Source organism: Nematostella vectensis, chromosome 5 (genome assembly GCF_932526225.1).
Source record: "Nematostella vectensis chromosome 5, jaNemVect1.1, whole genome shotgun sequence".
Classification (NCBI taxonomy): Eukaryota; Metazoa; Cnidaria; class Anthozoa; order Actiniaria; family Edwardsiidae; genus Nematostella; species Nematostella vectensis.
The window spans coordinates 1009747-1031930 of record NC_064038.1 but is presented as its reverse complement, the minus strand read 5'-3'; the positions used below and the strand labels follow the sequence as shown (position 1 = coordinate 1031930).

The following is a 22184-nucleotide window of genomic DNA, read 5'->3' as shown; positions in this document are numbered from 1 at the left end:
TTTGAAATGACAGCCATTTGTGAATGTATCGCGTAATCTGATTGGTCAAAATGTAAAGCATAATATTCCGCTGAGGATTGCGGGCTCTGTCGCCTGGTTCAAGATGGCGAAGGTTGCGTTTTATGTCTGCTGTTTTCTTGTTTTCTTTTTTTTTTACAATTGCGCCGTCGCTCTTGATAATGGACTTGCATTAACCCCGCCAAGTAAGTAGAATTGTGACTGAGTTTTCGTTCATTTTAATGTCCTGGTTGTATTTTGTCTTCTGTATGAAATATCTGCCATTCACGCGCCTGTCACGTGGTTATCGACAGTTTCGATAAAGTACAATTTATATAACAAATCACTTACGTCCAAACTCTTTTTTATCAAGTTAAAAGTCGGGAGGGTGGTATTTTTGGGCGATGTATATGATGAATATTTGTAAGACAGAATGTGAAAGAAATTCCAGGCGTACGGATCAACAAGTGTTGAAATTTGATTGTACCACAGGTAGCCCAAGCTTTTTCGAGTTGTTACTTAACGCTTAGAATTTTCCATCCAACTTGATGCAGGACTTGTAGTTGTCTATTATCTCCATGCACATTTGGGGCCGTTTTAACTCTGCTGAAATTTAGAATTCCCCCTATTACTCCCACTAAAGAAAGCAGTAATGGGATAACTAATTTCCAATCACCTTGACTAAATTGCTTCTTTCTACGCGCAACAACACACACAACAATTCCAACTAAGGGTAGCCTGCTTGCAGGCAGTACTCGGTGTTATGATTGTGAAAAAACCCTCTCTGTTCTGTGTATTTCAAGCTGCGTGGTACCTGGGGGCAAGCGCAAAAACGGACACAGGGCAGGGAGAGAGTAGCCTGCGTGCAGCCGGAATTAGTTCCATTATTACCATCTGCGAATTACCGACAGAAAGCTTGTTTAGACCACCCCCCCCCCCCCCGCACCTACTGCCAGAGTGAAGTGATTTCTGATTGGCTGTCATCTGGTTCAAATGTAACAAGCCACATGATTGGTCAATAGCTCCATGTACCCTGCATATATAATTTTTCGAATGTTATGATTTTGCACGTGAGTTTGACAGCGAAGGCTCAAAGCGTGCAAACCAATATGGCAATTCCTTCGTGTAATTTGTGCCTCACGGATGTAGCTAATAGCGACCAAATGTTTGTCATCGGGGGTAAAGGGAAGTTCGATATAGCTTTCGAGCTGAAAAGTCTCTCTCCCACAAGAGTAAGCGAGTATATTTGCCGTCTGCGCATTAGGAAACTTAAGCGACGAAGACAATTGCTTCAAGAACTGAAAACCATTGAAGACCTCTTTCAAAATAAATAGCGATAATCAGAACACCGAGCAAGAAACGTATAAGATACCACCGAAATCACAGGGAGAGTCATCATCCTCAAGACCAGAAGAACTCGCTTCTACTCCTGTGCGCAATGGTCCAACAACCGAAATGGCCAGTCAGCCCTGTAAATCCAGCTCCCGCTGCAACTACAGCTCCTGCTACAAATGCAGCTCCCGCTGCTGCAAATCCTCCGAATCCTCCAGACCCACATGTGGCTGTAACTGTTCGAGTTAAATGGCCCTCATTGGACAAAGAGAGAAAACTTCCAGAGAACCTCGAATCATTAGGCTGCCGAACGTATACGCCGGCGGTAAGTGCGCGAGGGGGGGGGGGTGTGGTCTGAACAAGCTCTCTGTCGGTAATTCGCATACGGCAATAATGGAACTATTTCCGGCTGCACGCAGGCTAGGAGAGAGAAGAGGGAAAAGAATGCCTGCACTAATACCCATGATAATGACTTCCTGTAGTCTTGTCACGTATTCTCCTCGAGCCAATCATAACAGAGAAATGTTTTCCTTTGCTTTAAACTGTCAAACGTTCCATCAAAACCAAAAAAAGGTTTAAAGGGGAGTTTTGCACGAACTTGGACATGGAGAATTATTGCCACATAAAAGTGAACAAATCAAACCAAGAGTGCAGATGCTGCAAAACAAAATTATTTCCACTACGGCAAATAAATAAAAATATCTTTCTACTGATAATTTATTTTTAATCTCCTAGCAGCAAAGTATAAATCAAGTTTTTTAAGCTTCTCGAAACCAACTTCAGCGAATGAATATAGAAGTTCCTCAAGCTCTGTAGCACAATCCTCAAAATCAATTCAAAGCATACATCAGAATTGTTTCTCCTCCTGCAAGATTCAAGAAACAGTAATTGCTACTATGTACAATTTCTCTGAAGAGGCCAGTCGAAAGTAGCAATAGGTAGTTTTCCCGAATGGCAGAAACAAAGATATGCGACCAGAGCTGTTTATCTTTTGGCAGAAAAACGTTAACGCAGAACCTAGAGAGTACTTTGGAGATTCTGCTCTCGAAATCTCCAGCACTCAACTTAGGGCATCTTATAATTCACATTACATTAGCTCATAAAATTAACCACAATCGGCTTGATTCATTTGCATGCATTTGCATTAAATACGGCTCATGTGTAAAGCAACGTTTGAACATAGCCTAAATGTGTTTTTTTTTCATTAAGTATCACATTATTTGTAATTATAATTTTAGTTATTCTAATGTGCTTTTAATGAGTTGAGTATCATGTAATTAATTATTATATGATTTTAATTATTTATGATGTGTTATTTTTTATTGAGATAAGTATCACATTATTAGTAATTATAGTGTTAGTTATTCTAATGTGTTTTTTTTTATTAGTTGAGTATCACATTATTAGTAATTATAGTGTTAGTTATTCTGTGTTTTTTTTATTAGTTGAGTATCACATTATTAGTTATTCTGATGTTTGTTATTTCAGTGGGTTGGATGGACTGGGAGAAATTTCGTTGTGACGTTGATTGTGAAAAGGATCCAGAAAATTGTATTGGGTACAGTATTAGAAATCTCAAACTTTATATATAACAGAGTCAAGGGGAAAACTTTATATTTAACAGAGTTAAGAGGTAAACTTTATATTTAACATAGTCAAGGGGTAAACTTTATATATAACAGAGTTAAGGGATAAACTTTATATATAACAGAGTCAAGGGGTAAACTTTATATTTAACAGAGTCAAGGGATAGACTTTATATTTAACAGAGTTGAGGGGTAAACTTTATATTTAACAGTGTCAAGGGGTGGACTTTATAGAGCCAAGGGGTGAACTTTATATATAACAAAGTCAAGAAGTTTTAACTTTAAAATTATTTAAGAGTACTTTATTCACTTTGATATTATTATTTTCAGTGAGAAGCTTTTCATGACAATGGCGGATCACATGGTTGCAGATGGATACCGAGATGTTGGCTATGAATATGTCTCTATCGATGTAAGTGATTCAAGTACTCTATCACCAAAGAGCCCCAAATTGGGTCCGAGTACGCGTTTTACGAGAACAAGCAGGCTTTTAGGCGAAATTGAAAGCTTGTTTATTCAGGTTTTCAAAAATATCTTGGCGGCCATGTGGAATGGTAGCTTTTAGGTAGAAAATCGAGTTTGAAGTGACCTTGGTCAATGTCGCACCCACCGCCATTTTCAGAATGCTTTTGACACGCTTTTGAAAAGTGAATAATAACACCTAATTTTGCTTGAAATGCCGATATTTTTTTATCAATGGTAGGAAGAATAGTCTCACATCATACTCTTAACGGTGCTATCAGCCTCCCTAAATACTTGCTTCTTTGGCAGTAGTCAAGGCTTTTTGTAATGACACAGACATTGTAAAAACGATAAGTTTATTTGAATATGGTGTAAGCCAGGTGCGTACACAGGGGGTGTGCAGGACGCGTGCACACCACCTCCCTCCCATTGGCCACCAAAAAGTGGGTCATTTTTTATTGTAGTAATGTTAAACACCAACCTTTGTACATATGATACCATATTGAAACTGAGCTCATCAGAAAGAGTTTATTCGAATTAGAAATTCCTCTGGACTTCATGCTAGTTGTGAGGGTGTCCATCTCTCACTGTCACAGTAACAACAAGTTACCGGGGAACTCTCTAGTCACTGAAAGCAGTCAGATGATACAGGAAATTTATCGTATAGCTATACCACTTTTCTATTACTATTGGGCTATGTTGGGGCTCCGCTATAAGTGATGCAAGTTGATTAAGGTGATGGGATGCAAGTTGATTAGGGTGATATAAGTAATGCAAGGTGATTAGGGTTCTGTAAGTGGTGCAAGGTGATTAGGGTGATGTAAGTGATGCAAGGTGATTAGGGTCATGTAAGTGGTGCAAGGTGATTGAGGTGATGTAAGTGGTGCAAGGTGATTAGGGTGATTTAAGTGATGCAAGGTGATTAGGGTGATGCACGGTGATTAGGGTGATATAAGTGGTGCAAGGTGATTAGGGTGATGTAAGTGATGCAAGGTGATTAGGGTGATGTAAGTGATGCAAGGTGATTAGGGTGATGTTACTGATGCAAGGTGATTAGGGTTCTGTAAGTGGTGCAAGGTGATTAGGGTGATGTAAGTGATGCAAGGTGATTAGGGTCATGTAAGTGGTGCAAGGTGATTGAGGTGATGTAAGTGGTGCAAGGTGATTAGGGTGATTTAAGTGATGCAAGGTGATTAGGGTGATGCACGGTGATTAGGGTGATATAAGTGGTGCAAGGTGATTAGGGTGATGTAAGTGATGCAAGGTGATTAGGGTGATGTAAGTGATGCAAGGTGATTAGGGTGATGTTACTGATGCAAGGTGATTAGGGTGCTGTAAGTGGTGCAAGGTGATTAAGGTGATGGGATGCAAGTTAATTAGGGTGATATAAGTGGTGCAAGGTGATTAGGGTGATGCAAGGTGATTAGGGTGATGTAAGTGATGCAAGCTGATTAAGGTGATGGGATGCAAGTTGATTAGGGTAATATAAGTGGTGCAAGGTGATGAGGGTGATCTAAGTGATTCAAGGTGATGTAAGTGATGCAAGGTGATTGAGGTGATGTAAGTGATGCAAGGTGATTAGGGTGATGTAAGTGATGCAAGGTGATTAGGGTGCTGTAAGTGGTGCAAGGTGATTAAGGTGATGGGATGCAAGTTAATTAGGGTGATATAAGTGGTGCAAGGTGATTAGGGTGATGCAAGGTGATTAGGGTGATGTAAGTGATGCAAGCTGATTAAGGTGATGGGATGCAAGTTGATTAGGGTAATATAAGTGGTGCAAGGTGATAAGGGTGATCTAAGTGATTCAAGGTGATTAAGGTGATGTAAGTGATGCAAGGTGATAAGGGTGATATAAGTTGTGCAAGGTGATTAAGGTGATGTAAGTGATGCAAGGTAAGCAGGGTAATGTTAGTGATGCAAGGTGATTAGGGTGATGTAAGTGATGCAAGCTGATTAAGGTGATGGGATGCAAGTTGATTAGGGTGATGTAAGTGGTGCAATGTGATTAGGATGATATAAGTGATGCAAGGTGATTAGGGTGTTGTAAGTGATGCAAGGTGATTAGGGTGATGTAAGTGATACAAGGTGATTAGGGTGATGCAAGGTGATTGAGGTGATGTAAGTGGTGAAAGGTGATTAGGGTGATGTAAGTGATGCAAGGGGATTTGGATGATGTAAGTGGTGCAAGGTGATTAGATGATGTAAGTGATGCAAGGTGATTAGGGTGATGTAAGTGGTACAAGGTGATTAGGGTGATGTACGTGATGCAAGGTGATAAGGGTGATGTTAGTGATACAAAGGGATTAAGGTGATGTAAGTGGTGCAAGGTGATTAGGGTGGTGCAAGGTGATTGAGGTGATGTAAGTGATGCAAGGTGATTAGGGTGATTTAAGTGATGCAAGGTGATTAGGGTGATTTAAGTGATGCAAGGTGATTAGGGTGATATAAGTGATGCAAGGTGATTAGGTATTGCAAGTGATGCTAGGTGATTAGGGTGATGTAAGTGATATAAAGGGATTAAGGCGATGAAAGTGATGCAAGGGGATTAAAGTGATGTAAGTGATGCAAGGTGATTAGGGTGATGTAAGTGGTGCAATGTGATTAGGATGATATAAGTGATGCAAGGTGATTAGGGTGTTGTAAGTGATGCAAGGTGATTAGGGTGATGTAAGTGATACAAGGTGATTAGGGTGATGCAAGGTGATTGAGGTGATGTAAGTGGTGCAAGGTGAATAAGGTGATGTAAGAAGTGCAAGGTGATTAGGGTGATGTAAGTGGTGCAAGGTGATTAGGGTGATGTTAGTGATGCAAGGTGATAAGGGTGTTGTAAGTGATGCAAGGTGATTAGGGTGATACAAGGTGATAGGAGTAATGTAAGTAATGCAAGGTGATTAGGGTGATGTAAGTGATGCAAGGTGATTAGGTATTGCAAGTGATGCTAGGTGATTAGGGTGATGTAAGTGATATAAAGGGATTAAGGCGATGAAAGTGATGCAAGGGGATTAAAGTGATGTAAGTGATGCAAGGTAATTAGGGTGATGTAAGTGGTGCAATGTGATTAGGATGATATAAGTGATGCAAGGTGATTAGGGTGTTGTAAGTGATGCAAGGTGATTAGGGTGATGTAAGTGATACAAGGTGATTAGGGTGATGCAAGGTGATTGAGGTGATGTAAGTGGTGCAAGGTGAATAAGGTGATGTAAGAAGTGCAAGGTGATTAGGGTGATGTAAGTGGTGCAAGGTGATTAGGGTGATGTTAGTGATGCAAGGTGATAAGGGTGTTGTAAGTGATGCAAGGTGATTAGGGTGATACAAGGTGATAGGAGTAATGTAAGTAATGCAAGGTGATTAGGGTGATGTAAGTGATGCAAGGTGATTAGGTATTGCAAGTGATGCTAGGTGATTAGGGTGATGTAAGTGATATAAAGGGATTAAGGCGATGAAAGTGATGCAAGGGGATTAAAGTGATGTAAGTGATGCAAGGTGATTAGGGTGATGTAAGTGGTGCAATGTGATTAGGATGATATAAGTGATGCAAGGTGATTAGGGTGTTGTAAGTGATGCAAGGTGATTAGGGTGATGTAAGTGATACAAGGTGATTAGGGTGATGCAAGGTGATTGAGGTGATGTAAGTGGTGCAAGGTGAATAAGGTGATGTAAGAAGTGCAAGGTGATTAGGGTGATGTAAGTGGTGCAAGGTGATTAGGGTGATGTTAGTGATGCAAGGTGATAAGGGTGTTGTAAGTGATGCAAGGTGATTAGGGTGATACAAGGTGATAGGAGTAATGTAAGTAATGCAAGGTGATTAGGGTGATGTAAGTGATGCAAGGTGATTAGGGTGATGCAAGGTGATTGAGGTGATGTAAGTGATGCAAGGTGATGTAAGTGATGCAAGGTGATGTTAGTGATGCAAGGTGATTAGGGTAATGTAAGTAGTGCAAGGTGATTAGGGTGATGTAAGTGGTGCAAGGTGATTAGGGTGATGTGATGCAAGGTGATTAGGGTGATGTAAGTGATGCAAGGTGATTAGGGTGATATAAGTGATGCAAGGTGATAAGGGTGTTGTAAGTGGTGCAAGGTGATTAGGGTGATGTGAGTGATGCAAGGTGATTGAGGTGATATAAGTGGTGCAAGGTGATTAGGGTGATGTTAGTGATGCAAGGTGATTAGGGTGATGTAAGTGGTGCAAGATGATTAGGGTGATGTAAGTGATGCAAGGTGATGTTAGTGATGCAAGGTGATTAGGGTAATGTAAGTGGTGCAAGGTGATTAGGGTGATGTAAGTGGTGCATGGTGATTAGGGTGATGCAAGGTGATTAGGGTGATGTAAGTGGTGCAAGGTCATTAGGGTGACGTAAGTTGTGCAAGGTGTAAAATCCTCGAACTTTGAATTGGCCATTCCCTTGGATAAATAATATGTTGTTTCTCACTGCATTTTAAAATCTCTTTTGGTTAATGGAAAAGAACAGCAAGGGATGTCATTTTTATTGGCTGTGCTCACATACTATATTTTAAACTCAGAGTACATGTGATCTAAACTGTGTGGAGCAGTCAATATCTGACATGATAAGATGCTCACCCATGGGAAGAAATAGCCTGAAACGTTGTCGAATTATATCATGGCGTGTAATAACAAGGATTACCTTACTAGTAACTTTTTAGTTTCTTGTTTCCAGGATTGTTGGACTGACCATAACAGAACAGCAGATGGCGAGCTTCAACCAGACCCCAAGAGGTTCCCTAGCGGCATACCTGCACTGGCCCAGTATGTAAGTATCAACCAGATCCCAATAGGTTCCCTAGCGGCATACCCCCACTGGCCTTGTATGTGAGTATCAACCAGACCCCAAGAGGTTCCCTAGCGGCATACCTGCACCAGATCCCAAGAGGTTCCCTAGCGGCATACCCCCACTGGCCCTGTATATGAGTATTAACCAGACCCCAAGAGGTTCCCTAGCGGCATACCTGCACTGGCCCAGTATGTGAGTATCAACCGGATCCCAAGAGGTTCCCTAGCGGCATACCTGCACCAGATCCCAATAGGTTACCTAGCGGCATACCTGCACTGGCCCAGTATGTGAGTATCAACCGGATCCCAATAGGTTACCTAGCGGCATACCTGCACTGGCCCAGTATGTGAGTATCAACCGGATCCCAATAGGTTCCCTAGCGGCATACCCGCACTGGCCCAGTATGTGAGTATTAACCAGACCCCAAGAGGTTCCCTAGCGGCATACCTGCACCAGATCCCAAGAGGTTCCCTAGCGGCATACCCCCACTGGCCCTGTATATGAGTATTAACCAGACCCCAAGAGGTTCCCTAGCGGCATACCTGCACTGGCCCAGTATGTGAGTTTTAACCAGATCCCAAGAGGTTCCCTAGTGGCATACCCCCACTGGCCCTGTATATGAGTATTAACCAGACCCCAAGAGGTTCCCTAGCGGCATACCCCCACTGGCCCAGTATGTGAGTATCAACCGGATCCCAATAGGTTCCCTAGCGGCATACCTGCACTGGCCCAGTATGTGAGTATCAACCAGATCCCAAGAGGTTCCCTAGTGGCATACCCCCACTGGTCCAGTATGTGAGTATCAACCGGACCCCAAGAGGTTCCCTAGCGGCATACCTGCACTGGCCCAGTATGTGAGTATCAACCAGATCCCAAGAGGTTCCCTAGCGGCATACCTGCACTGGCCCAGTATGTGAGTATCAACCAGACCCCAAGAGGTTCCCTAGCGGCATACCCCCACTGGCCCAGTATGTGAGTATCAACCAGATCCCAAGAGGTTCCCTAGCGGCATACCTGCACTGGCCCAGTATGTGAGTATCAACCAGACCCCAATAGGTTACCTAGCGGCATACCTGCACCAGATCCCAATAGGTTCCCTAGCGGCATACCCCCACTGGCCCAGTATGTGAGTATCAACCAGACCCCAAGAGGTTCCCTAGCGGCATACCTGCACCAGATCCCAATAGGTTCCCTAGCGGCATACCCCCACTGGCCCAGTATGTGAGTATCAACCAGATCCCAATAGGTTCCCTAGCGGCATACCTGCACTGGCCCAGTATGTGAGTTTTAACCAGACCCCAAGAGGTTCCCTAGCGGCATACCCGCACTGGCCCAGTATGTGAGTACAATCAAAGACTCTGAACTGACTTTGCCAATTTTTTGTCTTTAATAAGACTTCTTTAGAGCAGACTGAAGAAGATGAACCATTACCAACTGTTTAACATCAAATGAGGTTGCACAAAAACATTACAACGATAAGACAAAAATGTGGATGTTCTAGAATAGTGTTTGCTATTAACCCCCAATTTACACTTCTCTCTATTGGTATCTACTACAAAATAGTAATCACAATACCATATATATGCGACATTAATGGAATCAACTGTGTCTCATTCCAAAGCTCCATGGAAAAGGACTGAAGCTCGGCATTTATGCAGGTACATAGAAAGTGATGTTTTCACATTTTTAAACTAATTAGAATTGGTTATTCATATTCTATTTGTTGCAAAACACCTAAATAACTAGGAAATTATCTATGTATCTCTGTAGTATCTGTGGATAATTCTAAAAATTCTTAAATTCCTAAAATTTAATAACTCTAATAAAGAACTGATAATTAGCCTGTGATTTACTTCCAAGGTACTATGTGTCTGTGTTGTATTTTGTGGATGGTTCTATCCTAAAACTGGTAATAAAGACAGATAATTAGCCTGTGATTTACTTCTAAGTTACTATGTGTCTGTGTTGTATTTTTTGAATGATTCTATTCAAAAACTGTAATTAAAGACTGATTATTAGCCTATTATTTACTTCCAAGATTATGGCACCAAGACTTGCGCAGGTTACCCTGGCTCTATAGACCACATCCAACAAGACATGAATGTAAGTCACTATCTTCTCACTCATGTAGTGCACACCCAAGACACATGATACCACCATACCACACACACCCAAGACACATGATACCACCATACCACACACACCCAAGACACATGATACCGCCACACCACACACACCCAAGGCACATGATACCACCATACCACACACACCCAAGACACATGATACCACCATAACACACACCCAAGACACATGATACCACCACACCACACACACCCAAGGCACACGATACCACCATACCACACACACCCAAGACACATGATACCACCATACCACACACCCAAGACACATGATACCACCACACCACACACACCCAAGGCACACGATACCACCATACCACACACACCCAAGACACATGATACCACCATACCACACACCCAAGACACATGATACCACCATACCACACACACCCAAGACACATGATACCACCATACCACACACCCAAGACACATGATACCACCATACCACACACACCCAAGACACATGATACCACCATACCACACACACCCAAGACACATGATACCGCCATACCACACACACCCAAGACACATGATACCACCATACCACACACACCCAAGGCACATGATACCACCATACCACACACACCCAAGACACATGATACCACCATACCACACACACCCAAGACACATGATACCACCATACCACACACACCCAAGGCACATGATACCGCCATACCACACACACCCAAGACACATGATACCGCCATACCACACACACCCAAGGCACATGATACCGCCATACCACACACACCCAAGACACATGATACCACCATACCACACACCCAAGACACATGATACCACCATACCACACACCCAAGACACATGATACCACCATACCACACACACCCAAGGCACATGATACCACCATACCACACACACCCAAGGCACATGATACCACCATACCACACACACCCAAGGCACATGATACCACCATACCACACACACCCAAGACACATGATACCACCATACCACACACACCCAAGACACATGATACCACCATACCACACACACAAGGCACATGATACCACCATAACACACACACCCAAGGCACATGATACCACCATACCACACACACCCAAGACACATGATACCACCACACCACACACACCACAGTCCTATAGTGCTAGTTCAGCAGGCAAAATACTTATCAATAAATGATTCCAGTGAAGTAAATCATATCTTTTATTTGGCTCTGTATGTGCTGCACAGACTTTTGCAAAGTGGGGTGTTGACTATCTGAAGCTTGATGGTTGCTATAGCGACCCTAAGACATATGACACAGGGTACCCAAAAGTAACAGCAGCCCTGAATGTGACGGGACGGCCAATCGTGTTCTCCTGTAGCTGGCCAGCTTACCAGGTTGGGGCAGGAATAAAGGTAAAGGATGCTAGCTTTGATTTGTTTATCCTTTAAAAAGATAGTATGAAATATAATTTTTTTTATTTTTTACTGCAGGGGTACAGTGGTTCACCTCTGTGAAAATGTGTAATGTTAGGTTGATTTTATACTCTTTGCATTACTGTGGCTTGGGTCTGTCTTTTTTCCAAAAACATTTTAATCACATAATACCTTATGCTCACATCTTGAAAGGTTTTGAATCTAATAAACCACTCTCACACCTAACCAGCTTTAACTCAGTTTTCAACATTCATATGTTATGAAATAAGCAATTTTAACCGAAAGTGTTTTAAAGGGAGTTTTTGGCAGTTTTCATTCAAAGACTTAATCCTTGTGGCAGGAAGGCTGTAAGAAAGCTAATTCTGTTGATTCTTTTTATCACTTTCAGCCAAATTATGCAAGGATTGCTGAGTTCTGCAACCTTTGGAGAAATTATGATGATATCCAGGTACTCCATCAATAATTAATAATAATATCCAGGTACTCCAGCAATAATTAATGATAATATCCAGGTACTCCAGCATAATTATTGATAATATCCAGGTACTCCAGCAATAATTAATGATAATATCCAGGTACTCCAGCAATAATTAATGATAATATCCAGGTACTCCAGCAACAATTAATGATAATATCCAGGTACTCCAGCATAATTATTGATAATATCTAGGTACTCCAGCTATAATTAATGATAATATTCAGGTACTCCAGCAATAATTAATAATAATATCCAGGTACTCCAGCAATAATTAATGATAATATCCAGGTACTCCAGCATAATTATTGATAATATCCAGGTACTCCAGCAATAATTAATGATAATATCCAGGTACTCCAGCAATAATTAATGATAATATCCAGGTACTCCAGCAATAATTAATGATAATATCCAGGTACTCCATCAATAATTAATAATAATATTCAGGTACTCCATCATAATAGATAATAATATCCAGGTACTCCAGCAATAATTAATGATAATATCCAGGTACTCCAGCAATAATTAATGATAATATCCAGGTACTCCAGCAATAATTCATGATAATATTCATGTACTCCATCATAATAGATAATAATATCTAGGTACTCAAGCAATAATTAATGATAATATCCAGGTACTCCAGCAATAATTAATGATAATATCCAGGTACTCCAGCAATAATTAATGATAATATCCAGGTACTCCATCATAATAGATAATAATATCTAGGTACTCCAGCAATAATTAATGATAATATTCAGGTACTCCAGCAATAATTAATGATAATATCCAGGTACTCCAGCAATAATTAATGATAATATCCAGGTACCCCAGCATAATTAATGATAATATCCAGGTACTCCAGCATAAAAAATGATAATATCTAGGTACTCCAGCAATAATTAATAATAATATCTAGGTACTCAAGCAATAATTAATGATAATATCCAGGTACTCCAGCATAATAGATAATAATATCTAGGTACTCCAGCAATAATTAATGATAATATCCAGGTACTCAAGCAATAATTAATGATAATATTCAGGTACTCCATCATAATAGATAATAATATCTAGGTACTCAAGCAATAATTAATGATAATATCCAGGTACTCCAGCAATAATTAATGATAATATCCAGGTACTCCAGCAATAATTAATGATAATATTCAGGTACTCCATCATAATTAATGATAATATCCAGGTACTCCAGCAATAATTAATAATAATATCTAGGTACTCAAGCAATAATAAATGATAATATCCAGGTACTCCAGCAATAATTAATGATAATATCCAGGTACTCCAGCAATAATAAATGATAATATCTATTTACTCCAGCAATAATTAATGATAATATTCAGGTACTCCAGCATAATTAATGATAATATCCAGGTACTCCAGCAATAATTAATGATAATATCCAGGTACTCCAGCATAATTAATGATAATATCCAGGTACTCCAGCAATAATTAATGATAATATCCAGGTACTCCAGCATAATAAATGATAATATCTAGGTACTCCAGCAATAATTAATAATAATATCTAGGTACTCAAGCAATAATAAATGATAATATCCAGGTACTCCAGCAATAATTAATGATAATATCCAGGTACTCCAGCAATAATTAATAATAATATCCAGGTACTCCAGCAATAATTAATGATAATATTCAGGTACTCCATCATGATAAATAATAATATCCAGGTACTCCAGCAATAATTAATAATAATATCTAGGTACTCCAGCAATAATTAATAATAATATCTAGGTACTCAAGCAATAATAAATGATAATATCTAGGTACTCCATCATAATAGATAATAATATCTAGGTACTCCAGCAATAATTAATGATAATATCCAGGTACTCAAGCAATAATAAATGATAATATCCAGGTACTCCAGCAATAATTAATGATAATATCCAGGTACTCCAGCAATAATTAATGATAATATCCAGGTACTCCAGCAACAATTAATGATAATATCCAGGTACTCCAGCATAATTATTGATAATATCTAGGTACTCCAGCTATAATTAATGATAATATTCAGGTACTCCAGCAATAATTAATAATAATATCCAGGTACTCCAGCAATAATTAATGATAATATCCAGGTACTCCAGCATAATTATTGATAATATCCAGGTACTCCAGCAATAATTAATGATAATATCCAGGTACTCCAGCAATAATTAATGATAATATCCAGGTACTCCAGCAATAATTAATGATAATATCCAGGTACTCCATCAATAATTAATAATAATATTCAGGTACTCCATCATAATAGATAATAATATCCAGGTACTCCAGCAATAATTAATGATAATATCCAGGTACTCCAGCAATAATTAATGATAATATCCAGGTACTCCAGCAATAATTCATGATAATATTCATGTACTCCATCATAATAGATAATAATATCTAGGTACTCAAGCAATAATTAATGATAATATCCAGGTACTCCAGCAATAATTAATGATAATATCCAGGTACTCCAGCAATAATTAATGATAATATCCAGGTACTCCATCATAATAGATAATAATATCTAGGTACTCCAGCAATAATTAATGATAATATTCAGGTACTCCAGCAATAATTAATGATAATATCCAGGTACTCCAGCAATAATTAATGATAATATCCAGGTACCCCAGCATAATTAATGATAATATCCAGGTACTCCAGCATAAAAAATGATAATATCTAGGTACTCCAGCAATAATTAATAATAATATCTAGGTACTCAAGCAATAATTAATGATAATATCCAGGTACTCCAGCATAATAGATAATAATATCTAGGTACTCCAGCAATAATTAATGATAATATCCAGGTACTCCATCATAATAGATAATAATATCTAGGTACTCAAGCAATAATTAATGATAATATCCAGGTACTCCAGCAATAATTAATGATAATATCCAGGTACTCCAGCAATAATTAATGATAATATTCAGGTACTCCATCATAATTAATGATAATATCCAGGTACTCCAGCAATAATTAATAATAATATCTAGGTACTCAAGCAATAATAAATGATAATATCCAGGTACTCCAGCAATAATTAATGATAATATCCAGGTACTCCAGCAATAATAAATGATAATATCTATTTACTCCAGCAATAATTAATGATAATATTCAGGTACTCCAGCATAATTAATGATAATATCCAGGTACTCCAGCAATAATTAATGATAATATCCAGGTACTCCAGCATAATTAATGATAATATCCAGGTACTCCAGCAATAATTAATGATAATATCCAGGTACTCCAGCATAATAAATGATAATATCTAGGTACTCCAGCAATAATTAATAATAATATCTAGGTACTCAAGCAATAATAAATGATAATATCCAGGTACTCCAGCAATAATTAATGATAATATCCAGGTACTCCAGCAATAATTAATAATAATATCCAGGTACTCCAGCAATAATTAATGATAATATTCAGGTACTCCATCATGATAAATAATAATATCCAGGTACTCCAGCAATAATTAATAATAATATCTAGGTACTCCAGCAATAATTAATAATAATATCTAGGTACTCAAGCAATAATAAATGATAATATCTAGGTACTCCATCATAATAGATAATAATATCTAGGTACTCCAGCAATAATTAATGATAATATCCAGGTACTCAAGCAATAATAAATGATAATATCCAGGTACTCCAGCAATAATTAATGATAATATCCAGGTACTCCAGCAATAATTAATGATAATATCCATGTACTCCAGCAATAGTTAATGATAATATTCAGGTACTCCATCATGATAAATAATAATATCCAGGTACTCCAGCAATAATTAATAATAATATCTAGGTACTCCAGCAATAATTAATGATAATATCCAGGTACTCAAGCAATAATTAATGATAATATCCAGGTACTCCAGCAATAAATAAAAATAATATCTAGGTACTCCAGCAATAATTAATGATAATATTCAGGTACTCCATCATGATAAATAATAATATCCAGGTACTCCAGCAATAATTAATAATAATATCTAGGTACTCCAGCAATAATTAATAATAATATCTAGGTACCCCAGCAATAATTAATGATAATATCCAGGTACTCCAGCAATAATTAATGATAATATCCAGGTACTCAAGCAATAATTAATGATAATATCCAGGTACTCCAGCAATAAATAAAAATAATATCTAGGTACTCCAGCAATAATTAATGATAATATCCAGGTACTCAAGCAATAATTAATAATAATATCCAGGTACTCCAGCAATAATTAATAATAATATCCAGGTACTCAAGCAATAATTAATGATAATATCCAGGTACTCCAGCAATAAATAAAAATAATATCTAGGTACTCCAGCAATAATTAATGATAATATCCAGGTACTCCAGCATAGAAAATTGAACATGTTCAAACTACACGATAGTCGATAATAGTGCATGATAGCTGGTGGCCAAACGCCCAAGATAGTTGGAACCCTCTTCACCTATCATGGACTATCATGGGCACTACTTTACAGTACTGTATTTACTCCATAGGATTCTTGGGGTAGTGTCCTCAGCATTATAAATTACTATGGTGATAGCCAGGATGACCTGGTGCCAGTGGCAGGACCAGGACACTGGAATGACCCTGACCAGGTATTATGAACTGTGTGTCTGCCCTACTGAACTTTGTGTCTGTCCTGCTGAACTGTGTGTCTGTCCTGCTGAACTGTGTGTCTGCCCTGCTGAACTGTGTGTCTGCCCTGCTGAACTATGTGTCTGTCCTGCTGAACAGTGTGCCTGCCCTGCTGAACTGTGTGTCTGTCCTGCTGAACTGTGTGTCTGCCCTGCTGAACTGTGTGTCTGTCCTACTGAACTGTGTGTCTGTTCTGCTGAATTGGGTGTCTCCCCTGCTAAACTATGTGTCAGTTTTGCTGAGGTGTGTGTCTGTTTGTTGTCGGGTACAGTTGCTGCATTTGTATGTTAAAAACCAATGACAATGAACACATTAACAGGCCTTCCAAACATGATAACTGACATCATTATCTGTTGAACATGAGGGGTAATGGCTGCCCCTTGGTGGTATCACTTGTTTTCCCTTCCAATGAAAAAAAATAAGCACCAAAAATTAGTTCTTTACACTACAAACATCATGGCCATGTTATTCTTTAACCTACCAACACCACCGCCATGTTATTCTTTAACCTACCAACACCACCGCCATGTTATTTTTTAACCTACCAACACCACCGCCATGTTATTTTTTATGCTACAAACATCATGGCCATGTTATTTTTTAACCTACCAACATCACCGCCATGTTATTCTTTAACCTACCAAAATCACTGCAATGGTATTCTTTAACCCACCAACACCACCGCCATGTTATTCTTTAACCTACCAACATCACCGCCATGTTATTTTTTATGCTACAAACATCATGGCCATGTTATTCTTTAACCTACCAACATCACCGACATGTTATTCTTTAACCTACCAACATCACCGCCATGTTATTCTTTAACCTACCAACATCACCGCCATGTTATTCTTTAACCTACCAACATCACCGCCATGTTATTCTTTAACCTACCAACATCACCGCCATGTTATTCTTTAACCTACCAACATCACCGCCATGTTATTCTTTAACCTACCAAAATCACTGCCATGATATTCTTTAACCTACCAACATCACCGCCATGTTATTCTTTAACCTACCAACATCACCGCCATGTTATTCTTTAACCTACCAACATCACCACCATGTTATTCTTTATGCTACCAACATCACCGCCATGTTATTCTTTAACCTACCAACATCACCGCCATGTATTCTTTAACCTACCAACATCACCGCCATGTATTCTTTAACCTACCAACATCACCGCCATGTATTCTTTAACCTACCAACATCACCGCCATGTTATTCTTTAACCTACCAACATCACCGCCATGTTATTCTTTAACCTACCAACATCACCGCCATGTTATTCTTTAACCTACCAACATCACCGCCATGTTATTCTTTAACCTACCAACATCACCGCCAGGTTATTCTTTATGCTTCCAACACCACCGCCATGTTATTCTTTAACCTACCAACATCACCGTTATTCTTTAACCTACCAAAATCACTGCCATGGTATTTTTACGCTACCAACATCACCGCCATGTTATTCTTTATGCTTCTAACACGCTATTCTTTAACCCTATTCAGACTGGGGCTAGAGCATTGAAATTTGATGACTTTTCCTAAAATTTATCTGGGATCACTTTGGTGTAAACAAAATTTTGATATGTGTACCCTGGTAACCATAGCAACCAAGTTTTGAGATAAAGTTTAATGAAAATTAGGCAAAACGCTCGTTTTGCCTAAGTCGTTAAGATCAACTATTAATACGTCGTGCTCAACGTAAATCCATGTCATATAAACGTTTTATACCAAGTTTTGAAAATAACACAATAAAAATTTACATCTCTATTTTAGGGGGGAGGGGTGGTGTTTTTTTTGTCAATTTTTTACCTTCTCGAAATAATGCTTGTAGAAATTGCAAAAAAAACATTCATATCCACCTGAAATCATTAATAAAACTTGAAACGAAGATTAAATTTTGTCACCCAGTTTTTATTGATTAAAATAAATAACTTTCATTAAATCCAAAATGGCGTATGCTGATGTCACATAATTAGCCAAAAATCGCTGTTTTTTAAACTAACATCTTAATTTGGCAAAATCCTTTTTATATTCCTCTATTTTAAATAAAAATTAGAAAAAAAAAAACATTTTTGGAAAAGATATTTAAATTATTACTATAATTAAGAGTCAATGCCAATTGCCAATAATAAAGTACAATGCCAATCAATGACGTCACAGGTGTCATACATTGTTGTCATAGAAACAGTGTCACTAATAATATATGTCTACTGCAAAATAATAAGATTATCGAAAAAGACATACAGAAATACACATCTAAAAAAAAACAGAAATATTGCCCGTTTCTGCTCACTTAAATGACGGCATCGTGACGTCACAAAGACAATTTTTTTTTAAGAATATCGGTCGCTTTTGTAATACGTACTGGTTATGACTTAATAATACGTAATTACGTATAATACTTGTAATACGTACTGGTTATCACTTATTTGGATTTTGGATGTTCTATGCAAAGGTTTCGAAAGATAGGCTATTTATAACCATATGTCCTTTTATGACGTCATATTGTGTTGTTATGGCAACACAATACATCATTTTGTTCCTCTTTGTCAGATAATGGGGCGAAAGAGCCCCCCCCCCCCTCCCCCGGTCAGAAGAAGCCCCAAAAAGCCCGGTCTGTATAGGGTTAAGCTACCAACATCATGGCCATATTGTTTTTATGCTACAAACATCATGGCCATGTTATTTTTTATGCTACCAACATCATGGCCATGTTATTTTTTATGCTACAAACATCATGGTCATGTTATTTTTTATGCTACCAACATCATGGTCATGTTGTTTTTTATGCTACCAACATCACCTCCATGTTATTCTTTAAGCTACAAGCATCATGGTAATGGTATTATTTAAGCTACCATATCATAGCAATGTTTTTTTTTAAAGTAATGTTGCGACTGTTGGTATTTGAGTGTTGTTTTCCGTTTAGCTTATTTATTGGTGTGTTTTTCTTGAAGTAATGGTGTGACTGTTGCCATTTGATTGTTGTTTTCCGTTCAGCTCATTTATTGGTGTGTTATTCTTGAAGTAATGGTGTGACTGTTGCCATTTGATTGTTGTTTTCCGTTCAGCTCATTATTGGTGTGTTTTTCTTGAAGTTGTAACTGTTGGCATTTGAGTATTGTTGTTTTCCGTTTAGCTTATTATTGGTGACAGCTTGACAGTGGATCAAGCCAAGGCACAAATGGCAATATGGTCTATCATGGCGTCTGTGAGTACACATATCACAAGTCTATACGTGAAAAATATATCCTGCAACTTATTGTTGCTTGTAAATATAAGAGCTACTGTATTATATTATTTTATCTCAAAACTAGCCGGCAGATTGTGTTAAGGGATTGTTGTTTTCTAATACTGGTTTGTATTTTATTGAACTCCATTAGCCGCTGATTATGTCCAACGACCTCCGCACAATCAAGCCTGAATTCAAAGCCATTCTACAGAACAAGTCTGTTATCTTGCTTATCTTGCAATTCATAGTTTCTCTTGTACAGAATAAACAAGGGTTACTTTCTCTTTCCCTGTAGGGAGATAATAGCTGTCAATCAGGACAAGCTTGGCAAGATGGGCTCTAGACGTTTTATGGTAAACATTTTTCTGTACCACAATTGCATGTGTGCTATAGAATCTATGCAAACGTTATGTACATTTGACTTGTTCTTTGACAATGACCATTCTCGCTTTTTCGCCTCACCCTGTATAAGTTTGATAAATGTCCTCTTGAAGAATAATGCCATCCAAGTGTGGTCGCGGCCCCTCGCAGATGGATCAGTGGCGGTCGCTGTCATCAATGTGGCAAGCAGTGCACATACTGTTCCTGTGAGTTTTGAAGAGGTAAGCACCACAGCTAACTTACGATATTTGATTATGATGGCGCAGTAGATGACTATAATATTGATGATGATGCTGATGATAATGATATTGATGATCTTTATGATTTCAATCAATCGATCAATCGATCAAAGTTGACAGTTCATATATTATAACGATTGCTGATAATAACGAAGATCACAATGATGGATGATGATTACAATGTGTTTTTTTTTGTATCTCAGATCGGGCTTAGGGCTAGCACCGCATCAGTCCGTGATCTATTCGCTTTCCAAAACTTGGGTGATTTTACCAATGGCTTCACGACAGCGGCCATCAGGCCCACAGGGGCCTTGATGTTCAAAGTTACTGCCTCGAAGCAATAGCTAGGTCAGGCCTTGTTGCAAGTAACAATATGACAGTTAGCCATTATGACCAAGTTTTTCTTTTATTGAAAAATATATAATGATTTCGGTAAAAATCTTACAATATGTCAAGCATGAAAGAGAAGTTGTGTGTTTAGAAATATATGTTTAATTTTTCGCTTTTCTGCTATAGAAATTTAGTTGGTGATGTGAAAATTAGACAATACAACTTAGACAATAGCTAGAATAAAAATAGCCCTTAGGAAAAAAAATGCAAACAGACAATGTTCAAAAAGATTGCAAATGGACCATTAGAGGTTGCCCTAGATCCTGTCCCAGAATTCTTAGTGACTGATAACATGGCGCACGTAAGGCCAATTTAAGATCAAGACGAATAAATCAGCTGGCCCCGACACGGTGCCAAATCTCCTTTTTGAAGATTGGCGTATTGCGCGCGGATTATTGAACTGACATTTTCGCTAAAGAAAACAAAGAAAACATTATGTCTCTGCGTATTTCGGCCCATTACTTAAAAATTACCTTTTACCTATAATTGTGTAATGCCTAGTGGTAGATTCAACTTCAATCCTATTCCAATAAAAGACTCAATCGAATAAGATATTTGGTATTGGCCTTTAGGATCTCCACAACCTTTCTAGGTGAACGCAACGGTAGTTTACAGCGACATTTCCTGGAAAATTATACCTCCTCTCAAGAAGGGATAGAGGCAAGACCTTGGTCGATCCTATAAAATAATAATAATGATGATGACGACGACGACGAAGATAACGATAAACAATGCTTTTAAAGCAGTTCTACAGGCATGTTCTAAGCGCTTTACCTATAATCTAACTAATATCCAACCACTGATCTTGCTAATATCTACTAAACTAACTAATAATACTAATAATCTACCTATAATCTAATACTAATAACTACTAATCTAACTAATATCTAACCACTGATCTTGCTAATATCTACTAAACTAACTAATAATACTAATAATCTACTTATAATCTAATACTAATAACTACTAATCTAACTAATATCCAACCACTGATCTTGCTAATATCTACTAAACTAACTAATAAT

At 38.3% G+C, this 22184-nt stretch overlaps 1 protein-coding gene across 2 annotated transcripts; it reads left to right on the top strand.

The window, feature by feature from the left end:
- Positions 1–63: 63 nt before the first annotated feature.
- LOC5498815 (alpha-N-acetylgalactosaminidase) lies at positions 64–21706 on the top strand. Of its 2 annotated transcripts, XM_048727740.1 has the most exons (14): positions 64–203; positions 2818–2887; positions 3246–3327; positions 8054–8146; positions 9789–9825; positions 10206–10270; positions 11515–11682; positions 12092–12151; positions 16755–16856; positions 20057–20128; positions 20301–20365; positions 20445–20502; positions 20644–20751; positions 20973–21706. In XM_048727740.1, the coding sequence occupies exons 1-14, from the start codon at positions 104–106 to the stop codon at positions 21111–21113; spliced, it is 1221 nt and encodes a 406-aa protein (XP_048583697.1). In that variant the 5' UTR covers positions 64–103; the 3' UTR covers positions 21114–21706. The 2 variants fall into 2 exon arrangements, with proteins under 2 accessions (XP_048583697.1, XP_048583698.1); XM_048727741.1 differs by lacking the exon at positions 2818–2887 and having other exon boundaries at positions 86–203.
- Positions 21707–22184: the final 478 nt, after the last annotated feature.

What these genes read in the sequence shown, in the direction of transcription:
- LOC5498815 (XM_048727740.1), top strand. Translation starts at nt 104, where the DNA reads ATGGCGAAGGTTGCGTTTTATGTCTGCTGTTTTCTTGTTTTCTTTTTT. An exon ending in ATGAATATGTCTCTATCGAT is followed by an intron (nt 3,328 to 8,053) that starts GTAAGTGATTCA and finishes TCTTGTTTCCAG; the next exon opens with GATTGTTGGACTGACCATAA. An exon ending in TGGGCTCTAGACGTTTTATG is followed by an intron (nt 20,503 to 20,643) that starts GTAAACATTTTT and finishes GTCCTCTTGAAG; the next exon opens with AATAATGCCATCCAAGTGTG.